This window comes from Panthera tigris, chromosome E2 (assembly GCF_018350195.1).
Source record: "Panthera tigris isolate Pti1 chromosome E2, P.tigris_Pti1_mat1.1, whole genome shotgun sequence".
Taxonomy (NCBI): domain Eukaryota; kingdom Metazoa; phylum Chordata; class Mammalia; order Carnivora; family Felidae; genus Panthera; species Panthera tigris.
In genome coordinates this window covers 8,851,854-8,878,141 of record NC_056674.1, presented here as the reverse complement: position 1 = coordinate 8,878,141, position 26,288 = coordinate 8,851,854, and the positions used below count along the sequence as shown (strand labels likewise).

General features: G+C 54.6%; 2 protein-coding genes across 7 annotated transcripts; both read left to right on the top strand.

Annotated features, from left to right (window-relative positions):
* The first annotated feature begins 422 nt into the window (after positions 1-422).
* SNRNP70 (small nuclear ribonucleoprotein U1 subunit 70) lies at positions 423-16,965 on the top strand. Of its 4 annotated transcripts, none has more exons than XM_042968794.1 (10): positions 423-622; positions 1,394-1,550; positions 3,362-3,424; positions 3,538-3,592; positions 8,096-8,160; positions 8,329-8,391; positions 9,021-9,102; positions 12,360-12,461; positions 15,963-16,050; positions 16,160-16,965. In XM_042968794.1, the coding sequence occupies exons 2-10, from the start codon at positions 1,404-1,406 to the stop codon at positions 16,782-16,784; spliced, it is 1,290 nt and encodes a 429-aa protein (XP_042824728.1). In that variant the 5' UTR covers positions 423-622; positions 1,394-1,403; the 3' UTR covers positions 16,785-16,965. The 4 variants fall into 4 exon arrangements, with proteins under 4 accessions (XP_042824728.1, XP_042824725.1, XP_042824727.1 ...); XM_042968791.1 differs by having other exon boundaries at positions 16,133-16,965; XM_042968793.1 differs by lacking the exon at positions 423-622 and adding an exon at positions 731-825 and having other exon boundaries at positions 16,133-16,965.
* Positions 16,966-19,650: 2,685 nt separating this feature from the next.
* LIN7B (lin-7 homolog B, crumbs cell polarity complex component) lies at positions 19,651-25,985 on the top strand. Of its 3 annotated transcripts, none has more exons than XM_042970181.1 (7): positions 19,651-19,750; positions 20,408-20,579; positions 23,085-23,203; positions 23,479-23,550; positions 24,170-24,379; positions 25,374-25,537; positions 25,876-25,985. In XM_042970181.1, the coding sequence occupies exons 2-7, from the start codon at positions 20,474-20,476 to the stop codon at positions 25,895-25,897; spliced, it is 693 nt and encodes a 230-aa protein (XP_042826115.1). In that variant the 5' UTR covers positions 19,651-19,750; positions 20,408-20,473; the 3' UTR covers positions 25,898-25,985. The 3 variants fall into 3 exon arrangements, with proteins under 3 accessions (XP_042826115.1, XP_042826116.1, XP_042826117.1); XM_042970182.1 differs by lacking the exon at positions 19,651-19,750 and adding an exon at positions 19,794-19,961; XM_042970183.1 differs by lacking the exons at positions 19,651-19,750; positions 20,408-20,579 and adding an exon at positions 22,590-22,673.
* Positions 25,986-26,288: the final 303 nt, after the last annotated feature.

Below are 26,288 nucleotides of genomic sequence, written 5' to 3'. Positions count from 1 at the left end.
GGCGCTGAATGAACAGTTATGATTTAACAGGTTAGACACCAACGTAACACCATTCACGTACGGACTCTTTGCCTCTTTGCCAGGCGGCGGAGGGGTATTTAGTCGTACACACAACAGTCGCATGCGTACAAGATCCGGGAAGTGTGTTAGGGAAAGGGGCGGAGCATCGAGGAGTCTCGCGCACGGAGGCGGTTGGAGCCGAAAACGAAAGGGGGTGGGGGCTGGGGTTTGGTGCGGTACCCGCGTGCGCACTGCGGCCTGCAGCCAGCCGCGGCAAAGGAGTTTAAGGTGCCCGTGGGCGGGGAAGTGACCTTGCGCGTGCGCAGTCCCCGCGGCGCCGCCAGGTCCCTGTGTGTGGGTCGTTCTGGATCGCGCCGCGCGTGCGCAGCGCGGCCGGCGGAGGGATTTGAGGCTGGCTCCACCCCTTGCCCCTGTCGCGAGCCGAGGCCGCGCGGGCTCGTGAGCAGCGGCCTGGTGCGCGCGCTGGGCGGGCGACTGAGGGAGACCGACGCGGGCGCCGCCGCAGTCGAAGCGAGAGCGGGAGTCCCTGCTGCTGAGGGGCCGCCGCAGCCGCCGCGAGCCCCCGGACCGTCTCCAGGCCGAGGAGGGCGCCGCGCGGCGGGTGAGTGAGACCGAGTGGCCTTACCGGGTGCGGAGCCGCTACCCACAAACCCCTGCGGTGGGCCCTAGCCTTTTCCCCGCGGCCGGGCCCCCTTCCCGCGCCACCGCCGCAGGACCTTTCTGCACCCCTTACCCAGACTCCTCTGGGCACCGAGGCCCTCTTCCCACAGCTCTCCCGCGGCCCCTTACCCACAGGCCCTTGCGGTGTGTTGCTTTTTTTTCTTCCTCGTCTCCGCGGCGCCCTGGACCCTTACCCATAATTCCTTTCGCCTTTGGGGGCCTGCATTTATTACCCACAAGCCCCCAGCTCGAGGGGCTTGTTGCTTACCAGCTTCTTCCCTTGATCGGAGACTTGCTGTGATTCTCGCCCCCGTAACTTGGTCTCCAAGGTGTTGGGACCACCAGCCGCCATTGGTTTGGACCTCCCTCGTAAGGATCGCTGAGCCCCCCCCAACACGCTCGCAGGGAACCTCCCAGCCCCACGGCTCCTTGCTCGGGACCCTGAGACTTTAACTCCTCGTAAACTCTTTTTCAGTCATTGCTGCCCTTACCAGCCTTGCCTCGCCCTCCCACAGCCTTCCCCCGTGAACTTTATATTTCTCGTTCAGATTTAGTTCTTTGCCGTGAGCCATACGATCATTCCGTGTTCTTCCGGGACCTGCTTTAATACTGAGATCTTACTCCTCTTTCTTTTTCTTCTTGGGAGTCCCGGGATTATAGGGGCTTCGTCTCTCCCGGCCACCCTAACCTAAGGCTGTCCTTCCTCCCTCAGACTTGGCAAGATGACCCAGTTCCTGCCACCCAACCTTTTGGCCCTCTTTGCTCCCCGTGACCCTATCCCATACCTGCCCCCCTTGGAGAAACTGCCACATGAGAAACACCACAATCAACCTTACTGTGGCATTGCGCCCTACATCCGAGAGTTTGAGGTGAGTTCGCTGAGCAGACTCTTAGTGGTTTGGGTTCTGAGGCCGGGGAGCTGGATTTGAGAGTCCAGTTTCTGGACACTTTCTGTGTGATTTAGGCGGGGGACTTACTCTTTCTGATTCTCAGTTTCTCTGTCTTAAAAGGGGTTGATGATGCTTCCTTGTAGGGTTTTTGTTGAAAATTCAGTAAGTAGCAGCTGAGGATTCAGGTTCTGGGGTCAGGCAGTCCTTGGCACACCATTTATCAGCCATGTGACCTTGGGCAAATGGTGTGTTCTCTTAGTTGATTTCTTCATTTTTTGCCAGGGGATAGTAGTATTTTCCTCATAGTGTTGGTGGGGAATTAACTGCGACACGTATTACAGGGCTGGGCACCAACCAGTCGGCGAAACATCGGTGTTACTGCGTTGACCGGTTTTGTTGTTAATAGGATGATGTTAGTGTGGGCTTGAGGATGTCGGCTATGCAACTGCAGGGAAAACACAAATATGTAACTTGGGCCTCTGTTTTTGTCGTTGGTAAAACTGGCCTGACAACATCCACCTTCTAAGGTGCATCAGAACACACCTGAGAAATGCTGGCACACAGCCAGAAGTCAGAAGCGGGAAGTTCTGGCCTCAAGTAAGAAAGAGCCGTGGAGGTGGAGGAAGCTGCAGGGCAGAAGTTAGTGGAGAGATAACAGAAGGTTTGCTCTTTAGTAGGATTTGCCACCCTCGGTGAACCGGTACTGGGAAGTGTTATTAGCTAATTAAACTAATTTAATGGCTACAGGCCAGTGGCGTCCTTGATGATGTGGTCATGTGACAGTTACCTTTTAATGAGTGGCTGGGGAGATCTTCAGGAACTGCCCTGGCCCTCAGGAGGGGTCCAGTCATTGCTTCTGAACTGCACTGTCCTCTTCTTTGGCATCAGCCCTGGTCCCAATCTCTGTCTATGATAACGGACAAATCTTTTGCAGATTGGGGTTTTTGGTAAACACGAAGGGATTGTTCTGATTTTTCTCGTATCTTTAAAGAAAGACCACAGAATAAAAGATCAAGTTTTTATTTGTTTATCTTTTAAACGTATTTATTTTTGAGAGGAGAGAGCACGCACACACAAGCAGGGGAGGGGCAGAGAGACAGGGAGACACAAAGTCTGAAGCAGACTCCAGGCTGTGAGGTGTCAGCACAGAGCCCAGTGTGGGGCTAGAACTCATGAACCATGAGATCATGACCTAAGCCGAAGTCGGATGCTCAACCGACTGAGCCATCCAGACGCCCCAAGATCGAGTTGTTTGTTTTTGTTTTTGTTTTTGTTTTCAGGTGTTTTTTTTAATGTCTATTTATTTTTGACAGAGAGAGAGAGAGAGAGAGAGAGAGAGAGCGAGCATGAGCGGGGGAGGGGCAGAGAGAGAGTCCCAGGCAGGCTCTACACTGTCAGGCGCAGAGCCCGACGCAGGGCTCGAACTCACAGACTGCGAGATCATGACCTGAGCCGAAGTCAGATGCTCAACCGACTGAGCCACCCAGGCGCCCCAAGATCGAGTTTTTGTTAATTTCAGCAGGCATAAAACTGCTCTATCAGGTTGCTGTAGAAGTTTCTGAATTCTTCTGATTTGTCTATTTTTCTGGTCACAGATTGGGAACAGTTTGTGGGTAGCACTGGTCTGTGGACCAGGTTTTGATGCCGCTCCCCACCTCCACTGGCCTGGGAACTGTCCGTGTTTGCTTGTTTGTGTGTGAGTGGCTGAGGCACGTGTTGTTTTCTGGATGGGTGTCCCTTGCAATTTCTCCCTGTCGCTCCCACCCTGTCACCTGTCTTCTTATTTCCAGGACCCTCGAGATGCCCCTCCCCCAACTCGAGCAGAAACCCGGGAGGAACGCATGGAGAGGAAGGTATGTAATTTTCATCTCTTGGCCACATGTCGTTTTGCCATTTTCTCTCCAGGATGTTCCCTGACATCAGGGCACTTCTTTCCTCATTCAGTTGTCCACCTTTTTCCCGACAGAGACGGGAAAAAATTGAGCGGCGACAGCAGGAAGTGGAGACAGAGCTAAAAATGTGTAAGTCTCTCTTCTTTTCCCATCTCTTTTTCTTCAAACCTTCTTGCATTTCTCTCCGGCTAATCCAACCCAGGACTCTAATTTGGGCAGGTGGGGTTTTTAGCCCACAAAGTTGGCCAAGTACCGTGTTTGGTTTAGGATTTAGAAGTACAGCGTGGGGTCAGGGTTGGTGGGAAGGGAGGCCTGGTACCTCGGGCTGCACACTCTACGGGGGAGTGCACTCAGGGAGACTCCCACAACCAGCTGGGTGTCCTGGGCTGCAGGACAGATCCGTTATAGTCGCAGTCATTAACCAGACTCACAGGGTCACGTCGGTCTCAAGTGGCCCTTTCTTGTTGGAGTAAGGATGTTGTAGTTGGAAGACTCGGTCTTTCTTTTAGCTCCTGTGAGGCTGGTGAATCGTGTCATTTTGGACCTTATTCCCTGGAGCGGCGTGTTTCCTCAGGGCTCTTATGCAGATGCCAAGCATCTAAAGGCCTGATACCAGCCGAGAGCTCTCTGAGCAATGACTCACCAGAGCTGCCTTCCTGTCCTTTCTCAGACCCTGTGTTCAAACCGCATTCAGAATTTCCTCTTCCCACCTGGTCTCCTTGGATGTTTTCTTCCCTGGAACATGGCCATGTAGCCTTGCAAGTCATGCTCTCTGTTGTTGCCACCCAGTTTGTTTTTAACACTTTCTTTACTCCTTTCTCCAGTTCGTCACCACCACCTGTCCTGTTACTCTCTGAATGTCCCAGATCTGACCCTTCTCTCCATATGGGTCACCACTCAGGTTTTCTCTTGCTTGGACACACAGTAACCGTCTGATTACCTACGTGCCTGTCTCCACCAAGTTCTTTGGGTCTTTTTAAAGTACAACTTTGTATCATTTTCTGCTAACAGCTTCCTTTTGCTCTCAGCTTAAAGATGAAAGTCTCCTGCCCACTGTTTCAAACTTGTTGTGCACTGTGCTTCCTTCCCTCTCTAGCTACAGCGGCCTCTTCTCATGCCTCGTTCTTGTTGGAACATCTCCTGGCATTGGGCTTTTGCCCAGGCTGTTCCCCCAGTCTCTGATGACACCTTGGTTTATGTGTAACAGCTCTTTGTATCCCTGTTCAGCTGTCACTTCTCAAGGAAGCCTTTCGTGACTTCCTTGCTCGGGTCAAGTCACCTTGTGTGCTGAAAGCCCCGAGTCCTGCTACAGGTTGGTCGCTTTGGTCTGCAGGGGAGATTTGAAGATCATCTCCATCTCTACGCTGTGGGTTCACAGCTGCTCTAAGAGCAGTGTTTGGATGCGATTTGCTCACCACCATGGCCCCAGCTGCTATAGGGCTCGGCACACAGAATTGTCGGCAGTTAATTTGGGGAGTCTTGGTTGTATTGTAGGGCACGGGCCTTGCAGTCTGACCCTTGTGCGTTGTAACCCCGATCCTGCTGCTTAACTGCCAGGTGGCCTTGGATAAATCTTTTCTCCCCTTAGAAGTTATTTTCCACACTTTTAAGAATGGGATCTTGGTAGGTTAAACGACATCATAAAGATGTAGTTGGTCGAATTCAGGATGTGGGAAATGGTATAAAACAAAGTTGTAACTCAGTTTCTTTAACAAATAAATGACAAGGATAAAGGGCAGGGAGTGGACCAAAAACGATTAAAGAATCAAAAGATCGGTCAAGCAAGTGATGTGTATGCTTGTTTGGATCCTGATTTAAATGAGGTAACTACATTGGGGCGCCTGGGTGGCTCAGTTAAATGTCCAACTTTGGCTCAGGTCTTGATATCATGGTTTGTGGGTACAGAGTCCTGCATCAGGCTCTGTTCCGTCAGCTTCAGATCTATGTCCCCCCTGCCCCGTTCTTTTTAAATAAGCGTTAAAAAAAAAAAACAACTAATTTTAAAAGTCCAGTTTTGGAAATAACGGAGTACATTTGAACCCTGGGTTTCGGGTTAAGGAGCTGACCTTAACCTTTTAAGGTCTAGTAAGAGTACGGTGGTGATGATTTCTTTAAAATTCTTTGTTAGAGACTGCAATGCTATGTCTGGTGTTTGATTTAAAATACTTTGGTGGGATGGGGGTACAGATGAAGCAAACATGGCCATGTGTTGATAATTGAAGCTGGTTCATAGGGCTTCATTATATTATTCTCTGCTTCCCTCAGTGTTTGAACTTCTGTATAAGTGGAAAGAAAAAAAAAAAACAAAACGGGTCGAGTACGTTAGGGTTTTCATGGCCCTAAGAGCCTCCATCTCCAACTACAGAAGTTGACTCTGCCTTGTCACCGGTAGCAGCTACCATTCGAGGGGACCTTGTCCCTTGTTAAGCAATTGGTGTACTTCATACCGTTGACTTCTCCCAGCTTCCAAGTGTGGCGGGGGTTATTACTCCCATTTTTAAGATCAGGAAACCCGGGGCTCGTTGAGGGCAGTATACTTCCCAAGAGCCGAGAGTTTCGAAATACTTTTCCTGCCATCTGAAAGCCTGAACAGGCTTCCCGGCTCCATAGGGCGTTTCTTCAAGCTCCTGCTCGGGTCGCTACCTAGATAATCCCTTTAACCAGGGGTTTTCCAAGGGCAGAGGTGCCAGCGCGGGAGTTCCCTGAGTTTGTGCACACGAGTGCACCAGCTGGTGAGCTGCTGACCGGCTTCAGTTCTCTGCTGCCCTCTTCCTGCTGACGTCTTCTTTTTGCAGACACATGGGTGTTCTCGGCTCGGCTGCACTAGTTTTTCCCTTTGGCCACACTCAAGGGCAACCCTCGAGTAAGCAAGAACCGCAGAGAGTTCTGCGGTGTCCCTTGGATGCTGCCGGGCACCTCCACGGCACGTCAGGAAGTTTCAGGTGTCTGCTGTTTGGCCTTGGTCCTCTCCCCCATCCCCTGCAACCATTGTAGCCTTAGCATTCCTACCCCGCCTGTTAGGCCACCTGCTGCCTGGGGTTGGCAGATGCGTTTCCCGTTGCAGCTGTGATGGTTTCAGGTCTTCAGTGAGATGTCCTCATCCTGGTGAGGCCTTTCCTGACCTGCCCATTACAACTCTTCACCCTGGGTCTGTCACTCTGTGATGGAACCAGATGACTTCCTCACCGAGTTTGCTGTCGGCCTCCCCGCATGAGTGTCTGAGCTTCGAGAGGACGGGGCTGTGTTTTGTCTTGTGCGCCACCGCATCCCCGGCTCCGTACGACGGTTCCGGGAACTCGCCAGCGCTGCACAGATACCTGTTGGACGAACGGACGAGAGCAGTCGGTGTAGATCGAGATACCGGGGCACAGAAAACTACGACACGGAAGGATGAGGGATAGTGAGGAACTGAAGGGGGTAGGCGCAAAGGTGGCGTTGTCTTCAAAGGCCACCGTCGCTTTCCAGGTAGTTAGGCTCAGTTCTCTGGTTTGTAATACATTCCCTGAAGTCATCTTGAGTTTCGCTTGTGTTCGCAGCCTAGCCTCCTCAGATCTGCAGCTTTATTTCTCTGGCTTCTTGCGGCACCCAGCCTGTCATCCTGAGAAGCTGGTGTGTAGGTGTTCAGTATGGAGCTTGGTAGTTAGAACGCCGGGGCTGTGAGGTTGGGCTGGGACGTAAAGCCGGGCTTGGCCTCTTTGCTGCTCTGACACTTTTCCTCTTCCATGCTTCGGGGGTTGGCTTGGTTTCCGTTTGCAGAATGAGGATTCATTTTCAGCGTGCGGCAGTGTCTGGGCCTAATTATGTGTTCAATAAATTATTAACGTTCGTTTTTTTACATTCTCCTGGGATACGGCATGTCATTCTAAGGGTTGTGCTGTGTCGTGTCACGTGGAAGAACCGCCTTTGCTCTGAAGTGGTCGGGGTGCCTTGGGGACCCCGGCAGGAGTCGAGGACCGCTGTGTGTGCTTGGGCCTCTATAGTTGGTGAAAAGGACTTCTTCCCAGGCCTGACCCACCAGAATCCCCCCAGGAATTGGTTTTGTGATAGGTTTTGGCTCCTTTCTGTGGAGATGGTTGTTCCTCAGTGGCCTCGTGGTAGGAGGGTTGGGAGTAAGCACCTGTTGAGCATTTCGTGCGCTCCAGCACCAGGCCTGGGTTTCTCCCTGGGGCACAGAGGTCATGGGGCAGAAAGCAGGTGGACACTGCTAGGCTCTCTCCCAGCCTTTGAGCTCAGGTTTTCCTGAGGGCTGTGGGTGCAAGCCGTGTCGTTGGGTGGCCGCGTGGCCCCGCAGCTGAGGGAGGGAGCCGGCACCTGGAGTGGTCAGGCTGCCTCTGGATGCCCAGCCTTCACCTGGAAGGGGCTGGGGCTTTAACATGTCTAGGTCTGAAATGGTGTTCAGACTCCTGGCCCCCATCCAGTGTCAGCTTGAGGTCAGCCTGTCCCCTTCCCCCATCAACCTAAACTGGTTACTGAGATAAAGGCTGCTGTGCCCCAGGGAAACTGGAAAACAGAGCGTGTCCAAGGTCTCCAGGTCACCAGCAATTTTATTCTAACGGATCTCTGTCCGTCCGCCTTTCTTGCTGTGTGTGACTGTTGATGTTTTCTACTTACACATTCTTTTCTTCTGCACAGGGGACCCTCACAATGATCCCAATGCTCAGGGTGATGCCTTCAAGACTCTCTTTGTGGCTAGAGTGGTGAGTCCCCAGCTCCCCAGCCATGGAGCCCCAGAGAAGCCAAAACCCTGCGCTGCTGAGAGCTTGGGTGTGGGACAAAGGACAGTAGGCCAGGTCCTGGAATGTTCTGAGGGCTTGGGGATGGTTAATTTCTCCCACTTAACTTTGTGTCTGTCTGTCTCCCGGTAGAACTATGACACAACAGAATCCAAGCTCCGGAGAGAGTTTGAGGTGTACGGACCCATCAAAAGAGTGAGTGGACTGGGATGGGGGGTTATTTGAATTGGAAAGGGATTTGGTGGCGGGGGGTGGAGGGAGAAGGCTGGTTCCTGGCCCCAAGGATGCATCCCATCATTTCAGGGCTTCAGAGTCCATGGGCTGCCTTTCCATTCTGACTGTACTTCCTCGCAGGGGATTTTGGGTAGCAGGAGTAAAATTAAGAAGTGGTAACTAGCCAAGCCCGTTTGTTTACCGTTGTCTGCGGCTCCCGTTGCTGTGAGGCAGAGGCGGGTAGTCGGGACAGAGACTGTCAGGTCCATGGAACTGGAAGCATCTGCCGTCTGGCCCTTTAGGGAAGATGCAGAAGCGTGTGCCGATTGCTGTTGTGGAGCAAGGCTCTGTGTTTAACTGGCGGGCCTCGATTTCATTGAAAAGTCCCCTGAGCGCTCTGAGCAGTAGTGAGGGCTTGAGATCAGTGTGCGCGTCCGCTGCTGAGCCCGGTGCTGGGAGGGCATTAGTCACCTGGGGCTCTCAGGGACAGGGACGGGGACAGGGTGTGAGGCATCTGTCGCTGGCGTAGGCCGCCTCTGTGGTTGAAAGGGTGGGATTTCCTTGTCTGAGAACTAATCTCTGCGCCGCCCCCCACCGGCTGCCTCCCTCAGATACACATGGTCTACAGCAAGCGGTCAGGAAAGCCCCGTGGCTATGCCTTCATCGAGTACGAACATGAGCGAGACATGCACTGTGAGTACCTCTGGCCTGAGCCCTGCCCTCTGACCCTCTCTCTTCTCTGCTGCCCAGCCCCTTCCTGTCGTCTGTCCCCAACCCCTGCCCTGCCAAACCTGACATTAGCGATGTCTCTTCTCCTCCTCCCTCTGTTTCTGATATATCTTTTTTTTTTTTATATACGTGTTTTTTAAAAAACAAAAACCAAAATCCCCCACAACGTGTGTGTGTGTGTGAACCCGGGGAGGTAAGTGTCACACGTTGAACCTCAGGGGCAAGGAGGGAACTGGGTGGGAGCTGGGGCCAGCTGGATGTGGGGGGGAGGGGTCGGGTGTTCGGGGAGCCTCTCCCCATTCCCCCCACCAGAAGTGGGGGTGGCTAGGTCAGACTGAGGACTGGCCTTTGAACCTGCCCTCTCTTCCCCCCAGCAGAACTGGGGCTGGGCCACCCGACCCTCCGCCTCCCCACCCCTGGCCCCCCACCCTGTTCCTCAGCGGGCAGTGGGCCTGTAGGCGTGTTCGGCGCCTGCCCCCACATCTCCAAAGCCCCCTTTGAGGCCGCGGCGGCGTCCACATGGGCAGGGATGGGTGGGCGGGGGCGGGCAGGGCTGCGGCGTGTCCAGGGGCCGCCGTATTAATTGACTGTTCTTATTGTCACTGCAGCCACCACGCAGCTGGCTTGCAGCTGATGCTTACGCTCCCCTTACAACACCTCAGTGTATGGTTGGTATAAGGGTTTGTATCATGGGTAAGATCACTCAGCACCGCACACTAGCCCAGCTTAGCCAGGCAGTGCAGGAGCAGTGAGGCCTCCCTCCTCCCATCCCCAGTCGCCCCCTCAACCTCCCCGCACCCGGAACCCTTTCCTTGTTTGGGTGCCCTTTGTCCCTCCTGCCACCCCTGCCCCCAGTCCACAGGCTCTCTGGTAATCTTGTTGGTCCCAGGAAGGGAAGGACGGACCCTGATTGGAAAGGCGTCTGGCCTCTCCAGTTGGGCTCCACCCAGCCCCTGACTTAACCTGGCTTCATGGCGTCAGTGGGAAGGTTACAGGAATGCCGAAGACAGGACGCACTGGGGAGAGGGCTCCGCATGGAACCCTTCAATCCTTTGCTCCCTGCCCCCGTGCTTCTGTGGGGCTGTCACTGTGGTGGCCCTGGAGAATCTTTCTGGTTGCTAGATTCAGGGTGCTGTGCCCCTTTTCTGTCTGCCTTCTCCTGGTCGAGGCCTACCTAAGGGCCGTGGTGCCCAGCGGCTCTGCAGAGTGCACGGAATTGGGGATTGGAGTGTGGGAGGGACCAAGTGACAGGCTGCCAGGGGCTGAAGGTGTCGTAGATTCTACTTAAAACCCTTCCGCTGTCTATAGAGACCTAAGAGAGGGAGAGAAAGACGAGCCTAGAAGCACACATGTCACGTGGTTTCTTTGCTGGTACTCCTGGGTTGGGCTTCTTCCGGGGTTTGGGACACTGAACCAGAGCAGGGTTCCTTTGCCTGACTGTGTTCCCGGTCCTTCACTCCCGTCCCCCCACTACCCTCCTCTGGGTTCGGGGGCCGAGCGGCCCCTCCTCCTCAGATCCTGGGCTGCACGCCATCTCCTGGACCCCCGAGGCTGCCCCTTTGGGTGCCAGCCTTTGACCTGCAGGTGGCGGGAGGGAGTGTGGAACTCGAGTTGGAAAAGTCCTTCTATGTGCTGCGAGGGGGCGGGGCGTGTGCCTAGTTTAGCGTGGACTTTACCGGGAAAGGTGAGGGCGCACAGGTTCTCTGAGGCCTCCCCAGCCGCCTTCTTAAATGCAATAAGATAGTCCCGGGACTTTACCAGCTCCTAGACTTGATGTTAATCCTTGTCTCCCCCTCTTTTAAGGCCTCCATGAGGTTTATTTGGGGTCCGCCACTTCCTCTGCCTGCCTCCAGGTGGTGCAGGAGACGTGGTTCCTCTCCCTCTCCACTGGCTCCCTAGAACCCCCCCACTTCCCTCCCTGTAGCTTTAGCTGACCCCATGGTGGTGGGTGTGGGGTCTGTGCGCGTGCTCAGGTAAGCTTGGGGGCTCCAGGTAAGCGGTCCCGTGTCCCCCCCCGGGAAGCCCGCCTCCTCGCCAGGCCCCCAGGAGTTGCCGAGCCCCCCCCATCCCGCTCGGTTTGGACACCCGCAAGGCCGGCATCGGTAAATGGCACCTTTTTCTCTTCCTCTGGTTGTTATTTGGGGGGGAGCGGGCTGGGGCGGGGCAGGGTATTGTGGTTGGTTGAGGACAACTCCCTAGGCCAGGGCTGGGGGTGGGAAACGGACTTTTTTGGCCTTCCCGACGCCCGTGTGAGACAGGCCCTGGGTCGGGCCTGCCCATTGCTGTGCCCTGCCCAAGAGCAGGAACATGCCTCACCCCGAATCTCCCCCTCTACTCCTCGCTCTGCCCGGCAGGCTCAGGCTGGGGTTGGCCTCCCAGTGTTTGTTGAGCAGGGGCTGTGGAGGGAGAGATGGGACGGGGGCTGGGATTGGGTGGCAGTCAGTCGGCTCAGGTAAGGCAGGAATTGTGAGGAGCACCGCACGCCTCCCATGCCTCCCTCCACTTTCCCTCTCCCCCACCTGCTGTAGGGGGCCCCTCCAGGCCCCCTGGGAGCACCGTAACCCCACCCTTCTGCTCCCTGCCATCTCCTGAAGATTTCTCCCACCCTTTTCTGGTTCATTTTCTGTTCTGATGTCTGTTCCCCCCACACTCACCTCCGTCCCCCAAAACACAAAAAAATAAAAAATAAAACGGTGTGAACTGGGGTGCAGTGCGGCCCAGCTGGGCCTCCTCCCCCAGCACGATGTTTTAGGGTGCATGCCTGGGGTTGTGGAGGAGCCCTCCCCCACAGCAGAGTCCAACCTTAAGTTAACCTTCAGTTTCTTTGCAGCGACTTTGGCCGCCTGGACAGGAGGGGGCTGCTCTGTCGGGTGGGAGTAGGCAGGGCTTGGCAGCCCAGGTGGGCGGGTGGTGCTTGGGGTGGTCCTGCTCCCCCCAGTAGCAATTGGGGGGTGATGAGCAAGTTCCGAGATGGAGCAGGCCCCTCCTGGTTTGGGAGAGGGTCAGTCTGGCTGTCAGTTGCCTGGCTGTCTGGTGGGCGTGTGCTTGCGTGCGTGTGTGTGCGCGTGTGTGCGTGTGTGTGTATGTGTGTGTGTGCGCCTGCGCACAGAGTGCCTTGATGGGGACATGGGGGTGGGGATGCCACAGAGCCGGGCCCTGTCCTGACTAGAGGACCCTCTGGGGACTCTTTCCCCCTCCCCCCCCCCCCACGTCTGTTGCAGCCGCTTACAAGCACGCAGATGGCAAGAAGATTGACGGCAGGAGGGTCCTTGTGGACGTGGAGAGGGGCCGAACCGTGAAGGGCTGGCGGCCCCGGCGGCTAGGTGAGCACTCCCTGTGTGGGCTGGGCCCCGGCAGGCCTGCATCCCTTCTGCATTCCCTGCCACTTTCTGCCTGCCTGGCTGCTCACGTCTTTCCTTCCTCTCTCCAGCTTGTCTCTCATCACCGTCATCATTCCTGAGGGCTGTCTTCCTGTTCTGGGTTACTCTCTAGTTGGTGGACTTCCTCTCTTTGTGCCTCATTCTCCTTATCCTGGAAAGTGGGGGTCACCTCAGAGTTCACCAAGCTCAGCATACCAGATGCCCAGCTTGGCAAGGAGCCCCTGGTAGGGTTGTAAATGTCACCCTCTCATCCACTGACTCTTTGCTCTTGCTTGTCTGTTGATACGTTGGTTCAGCAAATGCCTGTTTACCATATTTTTACTTTTTTAAAAATCTTTTTGTTTATTTTTGAGAGAGAGCAAGAATACCAGCAGGGGAGGGACAGAGAGAGAGGGAGACACAGAATCCAAAGCAGCTCTGGGCTCTGAGCTGTCAGCACAGAGCCCGACATGGGGCTCAAACTCAAGAACTATGAGATCATAACCTGAGCCAAAGTCAGATGCTTAACCGACTGAGCCACCCAGGCGCCCCCCATGTTTTTACTCTAATTTTTTTTAATGTTTATTTCTTTTGAGAGGGAAAGAGAGCCATGTGCATGGGGCGGGGGGTGGGGAGGCTGAGGGAAGGAGAGAATCCCAAGCAGGCTGCATGTTGTCGGCACCCAGCCAGACACGGGGCTCAGTCCCACGAACCATAAGATCACGACCTGAGCCGAGATCAGGAGTTGGATGTTTAACTGACTGAGCCGCCCAGGCGCCCTTACCATGTGTTTTAGTCAAGAGCAAGTCTTTGTCTGTCTCTAATTGTCATTCACAGTGTCAGTCAAGGTCAGTTTGGTTGCAGGTATCAGAAATACATTTGAGGGTTTTAAAGCACAAAGGAGCCTTGTTGATTGAGAATCCCACGGATCCTTTGGAGCCCAAAGATGTGTGATGCCAGTTGGCCTGAAGGGGACCTGGTAGCCAGACCTTAAGTTGCCAGGAGCCACCTCTGGTGTCACTGCAGCTTGCTTCTGTCTTGCCTGCTATGTGTGCAGACTGATCTCTTCTGTGTTTCCCTGCACTGGCCCAGTGTGTGTCCTGCTTTATACTCAGTCTTGACTGAGTCTCTGCGTTTTGGGGTGGGTGGGTCTCAGTGGCTCAGCCTTGGGCCTGGACCTGGGTCTGAGGTCTTGCCATCCAAACATGCCTGTTAAGGACCTACTTCTTTGAGGGTGAGTGACAGTTGTCCAAGAAGATGGTCCTCCTCGGGTAGACCTGTCAGATGGATGAGTACTCTGCTCTTAATCCTGCCTTCCCGCCCACTCTTCTCACCCTGAACTTGCCTGTGTGACAGAGACCACACATTCAACTGCTGGCTCTCTGAACAACAGATCGGTTTTTATCTTGCCCTCATTTCTCTGGGGTGGAGTGAGTTCTTCAGAGTGCTGTTTCCTGTTCTGGTAGAATCCCGGAATCCCAGAATCTTCTAGGTCCGTTGGCATTCAAATTTTGCGATAGCAGTACCTAGTATTTCCTGACGCAGCATGTATACATGCAAAATTATAACCCAAACAAAAGTTTTATGAACAGAAATTACCTTTTTTTTTTTTTTAATGTTTATTTTTGAGAGAGCGAGTATGGAGGAGGGACAGAGAGTCACAGGCAGACTCCACACTATCTGCGCAGAGCCGGATGTGGGGCCCGAATTCACGAACCACAAGACTGTGACCTGAGCTGAAATCAAGAGTTGGATGCTTAACTAAGGCACCCAGGCTCCCCCAGAAATTACCTTTTTTACAGACAGTCTATACTAGTATTTTATATTCTGATGCTTTACTTTGTTTTTTGTTTATTATTATTATTACTATTACTATTATTTTTTTAATGTTTATTTCTGAGATAGAGCATGAGTGGGGGAGGGGCAGAGAGAGAGGGAGACACAGCATCCGAAGCCGGCTCCAGGCTCTGAGCTGTCAGCACAGAGCCCGACGTGGGGCTTGAACTCACAAACTGTGAGATCGTGACCTGAGCCGAAGTCGGTCGCTTGACCGACTGAGCCACCCAGGCGCCCCTGTTTTTTGTTTATTAAAAAAAATTTTTTATAATGTTTATTTTTGACCAGGAGAGAGTAAGTGGGGGAGGGGCAGAGAGAGGGAGACACAGGATCTGAAGCAGACTCCGGGCTCTGAGTTGTCAGCACGGAGCCCGACGAGGGGCTCCAACCCACAGAGTGCAACCCACAGAATACCTGAGCTCAAGTCGGATGCTTTACCGACTAAGCCATCCAGGCGCCTTTTATTTTTTTTAATGTGTGTTGGTTGCAACCCGTCTAATTGGTGGTGTGATCCATTGCTGGGTTGTGACCTGACAGTTGAAGACACAAGTCTGTTCCGCATCATACCTGTGACGTTCCAGATGCCCGGTCAGTTGCCTGTGCCTGTTAGAATGTTTGCTCTCCGAGCATCCTTTGCCTGTTTTCACCCGGCACTGCTGGAAGTCCTTTCCTTTCGTGGAACTCCGGCCCGCCTCACTGAAGCTTGCTTCCGGTCCGTGTGGTGCGGAACGGTGCACAAGAGGGCAGCTTCTGGAGTCGGCCGGGATTCCTGTCCCAGTTCTGCACCTTCGTTGCCAAGTCCCCGTGTGGGCAAGTGACTCTCTGGGTTTGTTTTGCCATCCGAAGAAGGCGCCGTTGCTCCTCAGTTGTCCTTTGACTACTGTGCGTAGACACTTAGTTACATGCTGGTGACAGCAAATCCAGACCTAGTCCTGACTTTCACGGTGCCTAACAGTCTGGAGAGGCAGGAGTTCCCTGCTCACGGGGGCGTGTGCACTGTGAAGGGCCACCTGAAGTTTTAGGAAGGAAATGTATTCAGTCCGTGAGTAAATGGTGGGGAACCGGGCAGTGGGGTAGGTTCGGGAAGGCTTGCGGTGGAAATGGTGTTCAGGAGGACCCGGAAAGGGGGAGTAAGTTAACCGGGCACGGAAGAGCAGACCCCAAGGAGAGCAGTGAATGGTCCCCCGAAGTGGGGCAGAAAGGAGACGGAGACCGAGAGTGTGAGGGGGTTGAAAAGCGCCCCGAAAATGAAGAACCAGTGGCCAGCTTCTGGAGGCCGCTTGATGGAGATTTTGGAGTAAAGGCAGTGGGAAACTGTTGGAGGATTCGAGGCCGACCACATTTTTTAGTTAGGTTTCTAGCTCGGCGTCGTGTCAGGAGGCAGGTGAGCAGAAGGGGTTTGGGAGGCTGTGTGGACTTGGAGGTTAAGGGTGCGCTTTGGAGTCTGAGTACACGTGTTGACCAGCTGGCGCTTGGGGAAAGGCCTCGAGCGTGTGAACACAGCTGTCCTGTTAAAGCGCGCCCGCCACTGGCGGTTGCAGGCCTGCCTTTTGCTGTTTGATGCGCCTCGTCTCCCTTCCCTGGGTGCCCTGTTTGGACTGACCCTTTCTCCGCCCGCCCCCGCCCCAGGAGGTGGCCTCGGTGGTACCAGAAGAGGCGGGGCCGACGTGAACATCCGGCACTCGGGCCGGGACGATACTTCCCGCTACGATGAGAGGTAAGATTGGGCAGCTGGTTTCCTGGGACGCGGGCGGTCACGTGGGGGAGCCCCGCCACAAACCTCTGCCCACCTCATCCAGGCCCGGCCCCTCCCCGCTTCCCCACAGGGACCGGGACCGGGACCGCGAGCGGGAGCGCAGGGAACGAAGCCGCGAGAGAGACAAGGAGCGAGAACGGCGACGCTCCCGCTCTCGGGACCGGCGGCGGCGCTCGCGGAGTCGCGACAAGGAGGAGCGGAGGCGATCCAGGGAGCGTAGCAAGGACAAGGACCGGGAACGGAAGCGGCGAAGTAGCCGGAGCCGGGAGCGGGCACGACGCGAGCGGGAGCGCAAGGAGGAGCTACGTGGTGGCGGAGGCGGTGGCGACATGGCGGAGCCCTCTGAGGCTGGTGATGCGCCGCCCGATGACGGGCCTCCTGGGGAGCTGGGTCCTGACGGCCCTGACGGTCCGGAGGAGAAGGGCCGGGATCGAGACCGGGAACGACGTCGGAGCCACCGGAGCGAACGGGAGCGGCGCCGGGACCGCGACCGAGACCGGGATCGCGAGCACAAGCGGGGGGAGCGGGGTGGTGAACGGGGCAGGGATGAGGCCCGAGGTGGGGGTGGTGGCGGCCAGGACAACGGGCTGGAGGGTCTGGGCAACGAAAGCCGAGACATGTACATGGAGTCCGAAGGAGGTGATGGGTATCTTGCTCCAGAGAACGGGTATTTGATGGAGGCTGCGCCAGAGTGAAGAGGGCTTCCCCCCCCCCCCCCCCCAGTTTTGTTTGGATGCGTTCCTACCCGTCCCTTTGCTGTCATCCTCTTCCCAACCTTCTTGGCCACCACCTAAGTTTGCCAGCCAAGGGTAGGCGTCTCCTTATTTGTTGTGGCCCCTTGGATTTAAAATAAAATTAATTTCCTGTTGATAACAAGCACCTTGGTTTCTTTGCTGCTTTTAATGTCTTCCCAGAAGGTTGTGCCCTTTCCAGCAGCCCTACTCTGGTCTGTGTCCCAGGGCATGCCAAAAACTTGGGCTTTTTTGACCTGGGGCTGGGGCTACCCCCCACTACCCCAGAGCCATTTATTTTATTTTATTTTTTTTTTTAATTTTTTTTTTTCAACGTTTATTTATTTTTGGGACAGAGAGAGACAGAGCATGAACGGGGGAGGGACAGAGAGAGAGGGAGACACAGAATCGGAAACAGGCTCCAGGCTCTGAGCCATCAGCCCAGAGCCCGACGCGGGGCCCGAACTCACGGACCGCGAGATCGTGACCTGGCTGAAGTCGGACGCTTAACCGACTGCGCCACCCAGGCGCCCCCCCAGAGCCATTTAAACTGGGATAAGGAGGTGCTCTGAAAGGTTCCCTCCGTTAGCGTCTTAGATGTCTTTGTGGTTTCCTTTCCTTTTCTTTTTTTTCTTTTTCTTTTTCCTTTCTCTTCGTCTAACATCTTTGTCAGGGCTCTTATGGGGCCGTCTCTGTAACCCTTGTCTTGGTGGAGGTGGGGCTCTAAAACGAGGTTACTCTGGAAGCTGTGACTTTGGAAGGAGAGCTGGGAAGGGTGGGGAGATGAAATGGGAGCACAAGCTGGAGGAGGAGGAGCTGAGCCACCCAGGTGCCCCTCTTCTTTTAAGTGTTTATTTTTGAGAATGCACATGTGAGAGTGGGGGAGAGGCAGGGAGAGGGACGGATCTGAGGCCGGCTCTGTGCCTACAGCAGAGAGCCTGATGTAGGGCTTGAATTCAGGAACCGTGAGATCATGACCTGAGTTGAAGTTGGACGCATCACAGAGCAAGCCTCCCAGCCACCCGCGCCATGAGTATTTTTACTTCACACACGGCTCCGACGAGGATTAACAGGAAAGGGGAGGTCCCATCAGCAGTTGAGATTCCAGCTGTTTCTGGACAGAGAAGATCACGTCGGGTGACGGTGAGGACACTTCAGTCTGGCGACCGCTTGAGAAGGAAGCCAGTTAGCCTTGCAGAACCTTGGAGCGGCTCCAGACCACAACTACAAGTGCAGCAAGGGTAGCGGACTCCAGAATCTGTACGCGGACAGTCACCCTCCATTTCAGCCCTCGATGCTTAGGGAGCTGGGTGGGCATTTCCCGCCCAGGCAAATACAGGAGCTACTTTGGTCTTTGAAGAGTTTCTCTGTCTAAAGGCAAACTTGGCTCGATAACCCAGAGGCAGCCTGTCTATTAAATCTGCCTGACACACATGGATTATGCTATTTTTTCTTTTTTTAAGTTTATTTTTGAGAGTGCAAGTGGGGGAGGAGCAGAGAGAGAGAGGATCTGAAGCAGGTTCTGCGCGGACAGCACAGAGCCCAATGTGGAGCTCAAACTCACCAACCGTGAGATCAAGACCTGAGCCAAAGTCAGACGCTTGATCGACTGAGCCACCCAGGCGCCCCTCTAGAAAGAATAGCACTCGCATTGCTGAAAACCAAGCACATGGATTATGCTTCTAACTGCTTCAGTCGTCCTAAGCATCCAAGGGTGACCGGCGTTTGAGAAAATCCTGCAACAGGAGACCGCGAGGTTAAGTAGAAAAACTGGCCCTGGAAGGAAGACTTTAGAGAATAAAAGAGAGCTCAGTGCCTCTAATTAGCATATTCTCAAAGATCTCCCAGATGCTGCAACTACACTTCTGGAATTTGGCTACAAAGAACAGTGTTCTGGACTAGCGTGGCACATGCCGGTTATGTTACATAAAGACCAGTCACGGTTTATAAAAGAACTTGCGAAAGGCACTGGGGACCTGGGCTCGAGGGAGTCTGATGCCTAAGAGAAGGAAAGCCAATACCCTCCCTTTTTCTTTGAGGACATTTGCCAATTTGGTTTGGGGGAACAGACTCAAAGTGGCAGTCCACTGGGCTGAGTTCAGAGGTCACACTATGCAGGTGGGGCTTGAGGGCAAAATCATGCTGAGCCAGATGGGGCACCGAGCCCCCAGATCTACACGCAATCCCCACTCAAGGCCTTTGCCAACTGCTAAACTGCTTGCTGTCAGTGCAAGAAACTCCCCACCCCCACCCCCAAAAGGGCTCCCGGGAAAGAACTAGCTGGAGGCTACAGAGTTGAGCAGAAGTGGCAGCGGCCTCGCGGGTCTGGGGGAGACAGGTTGGGGGGTCCCACCCTGCAGGGAGCAATGGCCATGCTGGAGATCCCCAGAGCGGCCACCATATTGGAGTAAGCCACAAGTGAAACCGCAGGCATGAAGAAACCTGAAAGTGAACCTCATCAGGATTTAGGTGATCTGCCTGCCAGGAGAGAACTTAGCCCTTTGGAGGAAGGTCTCATTCAGAGCCTCTGTGATTGTTAGTACACAATACTCGGCATCTACTCAAACATCATTAGGCACTTTAGAAAGACAAGGACTTGGATTGCTGAAAACCAAGGAAAGAACAGCCAGCAGACCCAGGCATTCTGACCCGGGCATTCTAATGTTGTTCTAGATGTTGACAAAACAAGGAAAGGGAGATGGGGGGAGAGGGGCAGAGAGGGAGAGAAGGAATCCAAAGCAGGGCCCGTGACGTCAGTGCAGAGCCTGACCTCACAAACCATGAGATCATGACCTGAGCTGAAATCAAGAGCCAGATGCTTCACCTCCTGAGCCACCCAGGCGCCCCCAGGATGGAGAGCTTTAACTGAGAGCTGCAGTCTCTAAAAGGAAAAAGTCAAATGGAAACTTTAGAGCTGAAGACATTAACAAGTTAAGAGTTGAGATGCATTCTGTAATCAGATACTTCGTGACCTGAAATGTTCTGTTACAAACATTACAAGTACTAGGGGAGAAAAAGAATTAGACAAACGTTCTTGAAAGTAAAAGAAATCTCACGGCCTTTTAAGGAAGTTAACAGGATATACATCACCAAAACAAAGGATTTAAAAGAGAGGAAACTATGGGGCGCCTGGGTGGCTAGGTCGGTTAAGTGTCCAACTTCGGCTCAGGTCATGATCTCACGGTTCGTGGGTTTGAGCCCCGCATCGGGCTCTGTGCTGACCTCTTGCTCAGAGCCTGGAGCCTGCTTCAGATTCTGTGTCTCCTTCTCTCTCTGCCCCTCCTCCACTTGCACTCTGTCTCACTCTGTCTTTCAAAAATAAATAAATGTAAAAATAAAAATAAATAAGAGGAAACTAGATCTGATTCAGAGCCATGGAGGAAAGTCGCAGTTTGGCAGTTTCTAGAGAGCACTTCCAACCCTTTTGGGGTCAGAGGATTCAAGTTTCCAAGGAGTTTCCAGGTTAAAAAGAAGGTTCAGTAGCTGAACCAATGGCACTAATCATTTCACAATATACATAAATCAAACCATCATGCTGTTTGTCCGCCTTAAACTCCTACAGTGCTGCATTGTCAATTATTTTTCAGTGAACCTGACTAAAAAAGAATCCGTAAAATTCCTTGTGATGGAAAGTTTGAAAAATTGAGAAGGTGATGGAAGAAAAGCACATAGAAATCCCAGGAAAACAAAAACAAAACCAGAAGCTGTCCAGGAAAGGAAATGGAAGCACAGAACACTACTTGGGCTCGGCAGGAAATAGTAAGTACTCAGACATACCATGAGCACTTGACGGATGGCCCGAAAATCTGGTAGTAGAAAACTACCATGGGAAGAGAGCAGAAAGGTTGTAAGAGCAGAAAATCAATATGTAATCTATTACTAACATCTAACATTGCTACATTGAGACATAGCATGTTACTTAGATACAGAAGCAACTAGAAGATTGAACAGCCATAAGCTGCCTCTTGCAGTGGGGAGAGTTAGGGCGGGGGTAGGGGCAGGTTCTTTTCAGTATCAGCCTTCCTGTATTCTTGGATTTTGCTTTCAACTGGAAACATGTTTTGTACTCTGAGGGAGACAGGGAGAGACAAACTTGATCTAGCTCTCTCCCTTTGCCAAAGCCCTTTTCTGGCTTCCGCATCCCCATCCAGCTAATGGTGCGGGCAGGCAACAATCAGTCTTCTCCACAGTCTTGTCTACATTTCCTATGTTCCTTTGGCCTCTTTAGAATATCCGATACCACTGCCCGCTTCCCCTTTTAAAAGCACCCTTTTGGGGTGCCTGGGTGGCTCAGTCGGTTAAGCGTCTGACTAAAGCTCAGGTCATGATCTCACCATTTGTGGGTTCAAGTGCATCGGGCTCTGTGCTGACAGCTCAGAGCCTGGAGCCTGCTTCAGATTCTGTGTCTCCCTGTCAATCAATCAATCTCTCTCTCTCTCTCTCTCTCTCAAAAATAAATAAATGTTAAAAAAATAAATAAAAGCACTTTCTTAACAGTTTCTCCCACCTGGTTTCCCTACTACTTTCCTGGCTTTTTTTTTTTTTTTTTGAAAATAAAATTTTAATGTTTGAGAGAGAGAGAGAGAGAGAGAGACAGAATCCGAAGCAGGCTCCAGGCTCTGAGCTGTCAGCACAGAACCTGATGCGGGGCTTGAACCCACGGACCATGAGATTATGACCTGAGTCCAAGTCCCACACTTAACCAACTGAGCCACCCAGGCACCCCCCCCCTCCCTTTTTAAATCTTCTTTCTAACTTTGAAATGTTAGCAGTCCTAGGTCCTCTTCGTACTATATTACCCTGCACCCAGCGTTCTTGTCCACTCCTATGGTCTTATCCACCACCTTTGCCCACATGCTCAGTACTGCTTTCAGACTTGGGTGCTGCACGGGCTCCTCAGATTCACAATATATCCGATAATCCTTCTCCAGCATAGACCATCTTAACAAGAGGCCCCACCAGCACCTTAGTATCATACACAGCAAATTACCAGGACACGTTCCGACGTTTCAAAATCTGTCCACCTGTCCTCCCTGCCTCTGTCCTGGTCCAAGGCATCATGGGACTGCTGGGAGAGCCTCCTGCTTCCACTATGGCTACCATCCAATCCAGTCGGCACACGGTGGCTGCACGGATCTTAAAATACACATTGGAATGTCACAGTTGACTCTTAGGAGTTACCATGAAGTCCAACATCCTCATCGTGTGTATGCCAACACACAAGGCCATGCATAACCTGTATGCCGCCTACCTTTTCACCGTCATGAACCGCTCTTAATGTTTACCCCGTGGGCTCCTTTCTGCCTGGAAACTGATCCATGCCCCACCTCCTGATGAACTTCCCTCCAAGGACTCTAGGTCAGTGTCCCTCCTAGATCATCACCTCCTTACTTCCAATTTGTCACAGTCGCAGCTGGTTGCCTACTTCCCTTCCCCCATAGACTAAGTTCCTTGAGGGCTGTGGGTTTGTCCTGCTCACCGGAGTGTCCGGATGTTTAACATAACGTTTGTCCAACAAACGTGGAAAAAAGAGAAAGGGGATGGACAGATGTGGCGGGCAGGGCAGACCGAAACGGAAGGAGTGTAAACAGAAGCTGCAAGAGGAGGGGGCGCAAACCGGACAGGCCTTCGGCAGCCGCGGGTAGGGCAGCCAGACAGGCGTGGCGGCAGGTGGGGCGGCCGCGACGCCGGGAGCTGAGCGCACGTCGGGCCGCGCCCCCGCAGGGGGCGCCCGCCGCCCGGGGCGTGGCCTCGCGCGGCCCCGCCCTCCTCGCCGGAGACCGGGCAGGCGGGCAGCTGGCGGCGGCGGCGCCGACATGGCTGCTCTGGTGGAGCCGCTGGGGCTGGAGCGGGGTAAGCGCGCCAGGGGGCCCTGCCCACCGGCCGCGGCCCGCGTCCGGGACCCCGGTCCCCGCCCCTCCCGGCCAGGCCCCGGCGGGTGGGCGGGCAAATCGAGCGGGGGTGGGCGGGGCGGGGCGCCGCGAGTCGGCCGTTCGTGGGTGTGGGAGGGTCCGTGGGCTAGCGGGCCCGGGAGGGGCGCCCGCCGCACAGCCCTGCCTGCGTGCGTATGGGGATTCGGGGGCGCAGGGCGCCTGGCTGGCCGCAGTCCCCCTTGCCACCGGCAACTCTGCGGGTGTCCGACTGAGACTCGGCTGTCTCTCCCGGGATCTGTCTGCGTTCGCCCTTACTGGTTTCTGGCCGCATCTCTCCGAGCTTCTCCGTGTCTCTGACTCTGTGTCTATGCGCCCCGCCCCCGCCCCGCAGACGTGTCCCGGGCGGTGGAGCTCCTCGAGAGGCTCCAGCGCAGCGGGGAGCTGCCCCCGCAGAAGCTGCAGGCCCTCCAGCGAGTCTTGCAGAGCCGCTTCTGTTCTGCCATCCGGGAGGTGAGAGCAGCGCGGCGCCGGGACACAGGCGGGCGGCCGCCCGTCCTGATCGTCGCCCCGAGCTCAGGGACTACGCCTCCCAGCAGCGCCGGGGGGCGGCCCGCCTTGGGGTGCCAGCGCTTCGGCTCCGGGTTTCTTCGGGAGTTGTAGTTTCCTCGGGCTCCAGGTCGCGGGGGCGGGGCGGATCCTTGGGTGGGAGGGTCTGCGGGCCTGGACTCCGGCGTTGAAGGGAGGAGGGGGCTGGTGGCTCGCTGATGCTGCTGCGTCCTCGCCAGGTGTACGAGCAGCTCTATGACACGCTGGACATCACCGGCAGTGCTGAAATCCGGGCCCACGCCACGGCCAAGGTTGGTGTCCCCCACCCCATCACCCACGCTATCCGCTGAACTGCATGGTCTGGTTTAGTATCTTCCTAAAGTCAACTGTGTCCGTTTCCTCCTTCGTGATTTTTGCCGAATCTATGTACCAGCGTTATTGTTATTTACTGATCTTTTAAATAATCTCACGTTTTACTTAATTGTCATATAAAGGCATCTGTGGCATCCGCCAGTGGAAACGAGTACCGCATACCTGACAAGAGGATACCCTTTAACACCTATACAACGAAAGAGCATTAAACACTGAAATCTTAGTAAACTATAGTTGTATGCTATTTCTTGCCGCCCCCTGGAGGCTCTCAGTTCCTTCCAGGCCTTGTTTTTCTCTGTTAAAAATCGAGATTGGCAAGTGGTGAGTATTTAAGAGGCACTCATACCAAAATGGAGACATTCTCTTTGATGTCTGAAGCACTGAGAGGGAACTAAAACGGACTCATAACAGTGTGAGCCTGTGTTGAACGGCGGCAGGTGCCCCGTGAGTGGGGAAAGTGATCTGGCCTAAATTGCTCTCCCTGGCCCAGATCCTCCCCCCTGGTCCGTACACCCACCAGGGAGGGGCCCTCACCTCCCCACACTTTTTCTCTCCTAGGCCACGGTGGCTGCCTTCACAGCCAGTGAGGGCCATGCACATCCCAGGGTAGTGGAGCTGCCCAAGACAGATGAGGGCCTGGGCTTCAACATCATGGGGGGCAAGGAGCAGAACTCCCCCATCTATATCTCCCGTGTCATCCCTGGAGGCGTGGCTGACCGCCACGGAGGCCTCAAGCGCGGCGACCAGCTGCTGTCCGTGAATGGCGTGGTGAGTGGGGACTGAGGCTGGGCTCCCGGTCTGTTCGAGGTTAGCACAGTCCCTGCTTTTGACATTCATTCAACATGCACCGCTTGAGTACTGCCTCTTTGTCCAGCCCTGTGCTGGGCACCGCTAGAGACACTGAGAGAAGTTTGCCTCAGCTCCCATATTCAAGGACTCCTTTTTGGTGAGAGAGATAGACTCTGACTGAAAGAATCTTGATCCAGGGAGATAATAATGAGGAAGCACAAAGCATTATGAGAGCCCAAATGGGACACCAGACCAGCGTAGGTGAGGGAAGTTTTTGCAGAGGAAGGAACATTTGAGTTGGGTTTTGAAGGATGCAGAGGAGTTCTCCAGGCAAATAGGGTAGAGAAGAGTATTACTAGCTGAGGATGTTGTAGGTCGGGGCTGTGACTCTACACTCCTCTGAGCTGAACAGAAAGGGCTTGGGGCCAGCCATGCAGGGCCCAAGTGTCAACCTGGGAAGCTGGGACTTCATCTCAAGGGTTCTGGGGAGCCTTGGGAAGGCTGTGAACAGCGGAGGGATAGGCTCAGCTTGGAGGGGTCGAAGGACCCCTTTGGAACTCTGTAAGGGATGGACTGAACGTAGAGACTGGAGGCCAGAAGTTCTAGGGAGGAGGCTAGGTGAAAGTCCCTGGGGAGAAGATGAGGCCTGAACTGGGGCCAGGGTGGCAGGGACAAAGTAGGGAGTCAGAGCAGGAGGGATGGGGCCGGGGAACAGCAGGCTTTGGGGATGGAGGGGATAAAGGTGGACTTGGAGGTCCGGCTTGGTGACTGAGGGCTTTGAGGGCTTGTCCCTGACATGAGGAACTTGGCAGGTCTGGGGGGAGGAGGACGCTGAGCCCAGAGTGAACGTGCCTCTCCCAGAAGGACACAAGGCCCTGGCAGCCCGGGCTGGTACCAGGCTCACCCACAGTAGGGTCGGGGCTGGGTGTGGGTGGGAGGCCCCAGGCCCAGGTGTCTGTACACCGCCCTGCAGAGTGTTGAGGGTGAGCAGCACGAGAAGGCAGTGGAGCTGCTGAAGGCAGCCCAGGGCTCGGTGAAGCTGGTGGTGCGTTACACGCCTCGCGTGCTGGAGGAGATGGAGGCCCGCTTCGAGAAGATGCGCTCTGCTCGCCGGCGCCAGCAGCACCAGAGCTACTCGTGAGCCCTTTGCCACCACACCCCTGCGGCCTCCACCGCCTCCTTTATCCCCAGAGTCCCAGACCAGACCAGTGACTTCTGGGACCTTGATGGCCACCACCCCCAGCCCCGGCTCCTCTCTCTGGGGTTCTGACCCTTGACCCCTGACCCAGGCTCTCACAAGCTATTCTGGCTAAATCCTTTGGGGGGGTCTCCTAGGCTCACTTTCATCCCAAGGTCTGCAGCCGACTCTCCAGAATCCCTCAGTCCACTGCCCTGGGCCCAGGCCCGGCTCTCTCCCATGCCTCCCCAGGTCCCCTTCCCTGAGCTTGACTCCCCTGTCTTCCCCCTCTTTGCAGGTCCTTGGAGTCTCGAGGCTGAAACCACAGATCTGGACCCTCACCCTCACCCCCTCCCCTGTACAGTATTTATTGTCACCGGCTCCTTATTTAAAGATCTTTGACCCTCATTGAGTGTCTGTGTATCTGTCCTGCATCCTGGGGCTAGAGTGTCTTGAGATGTTGGGGTGGGTGGAGAGAAGCTGAAGTCCAGAGACTGCTTTTCAGAGCCTGAGAGCAGAGGCAGAACTTTCCCCCAAGGTCTGAAGGCGGTGGTTGGCCGGCTTCCTAGGCATAAGTCCAAGGCGGAGGCTGGGACCTGGTCTGGGTCCGAGTGCGGGGTCAGAGCCGAAGACAACGTCCCCTGCCCTTAAGAGAGACTGAGGGCGAAGGCCAAGCCCCTTCCGTAGTTGGTCTGACGGAGGAGTCCCGAG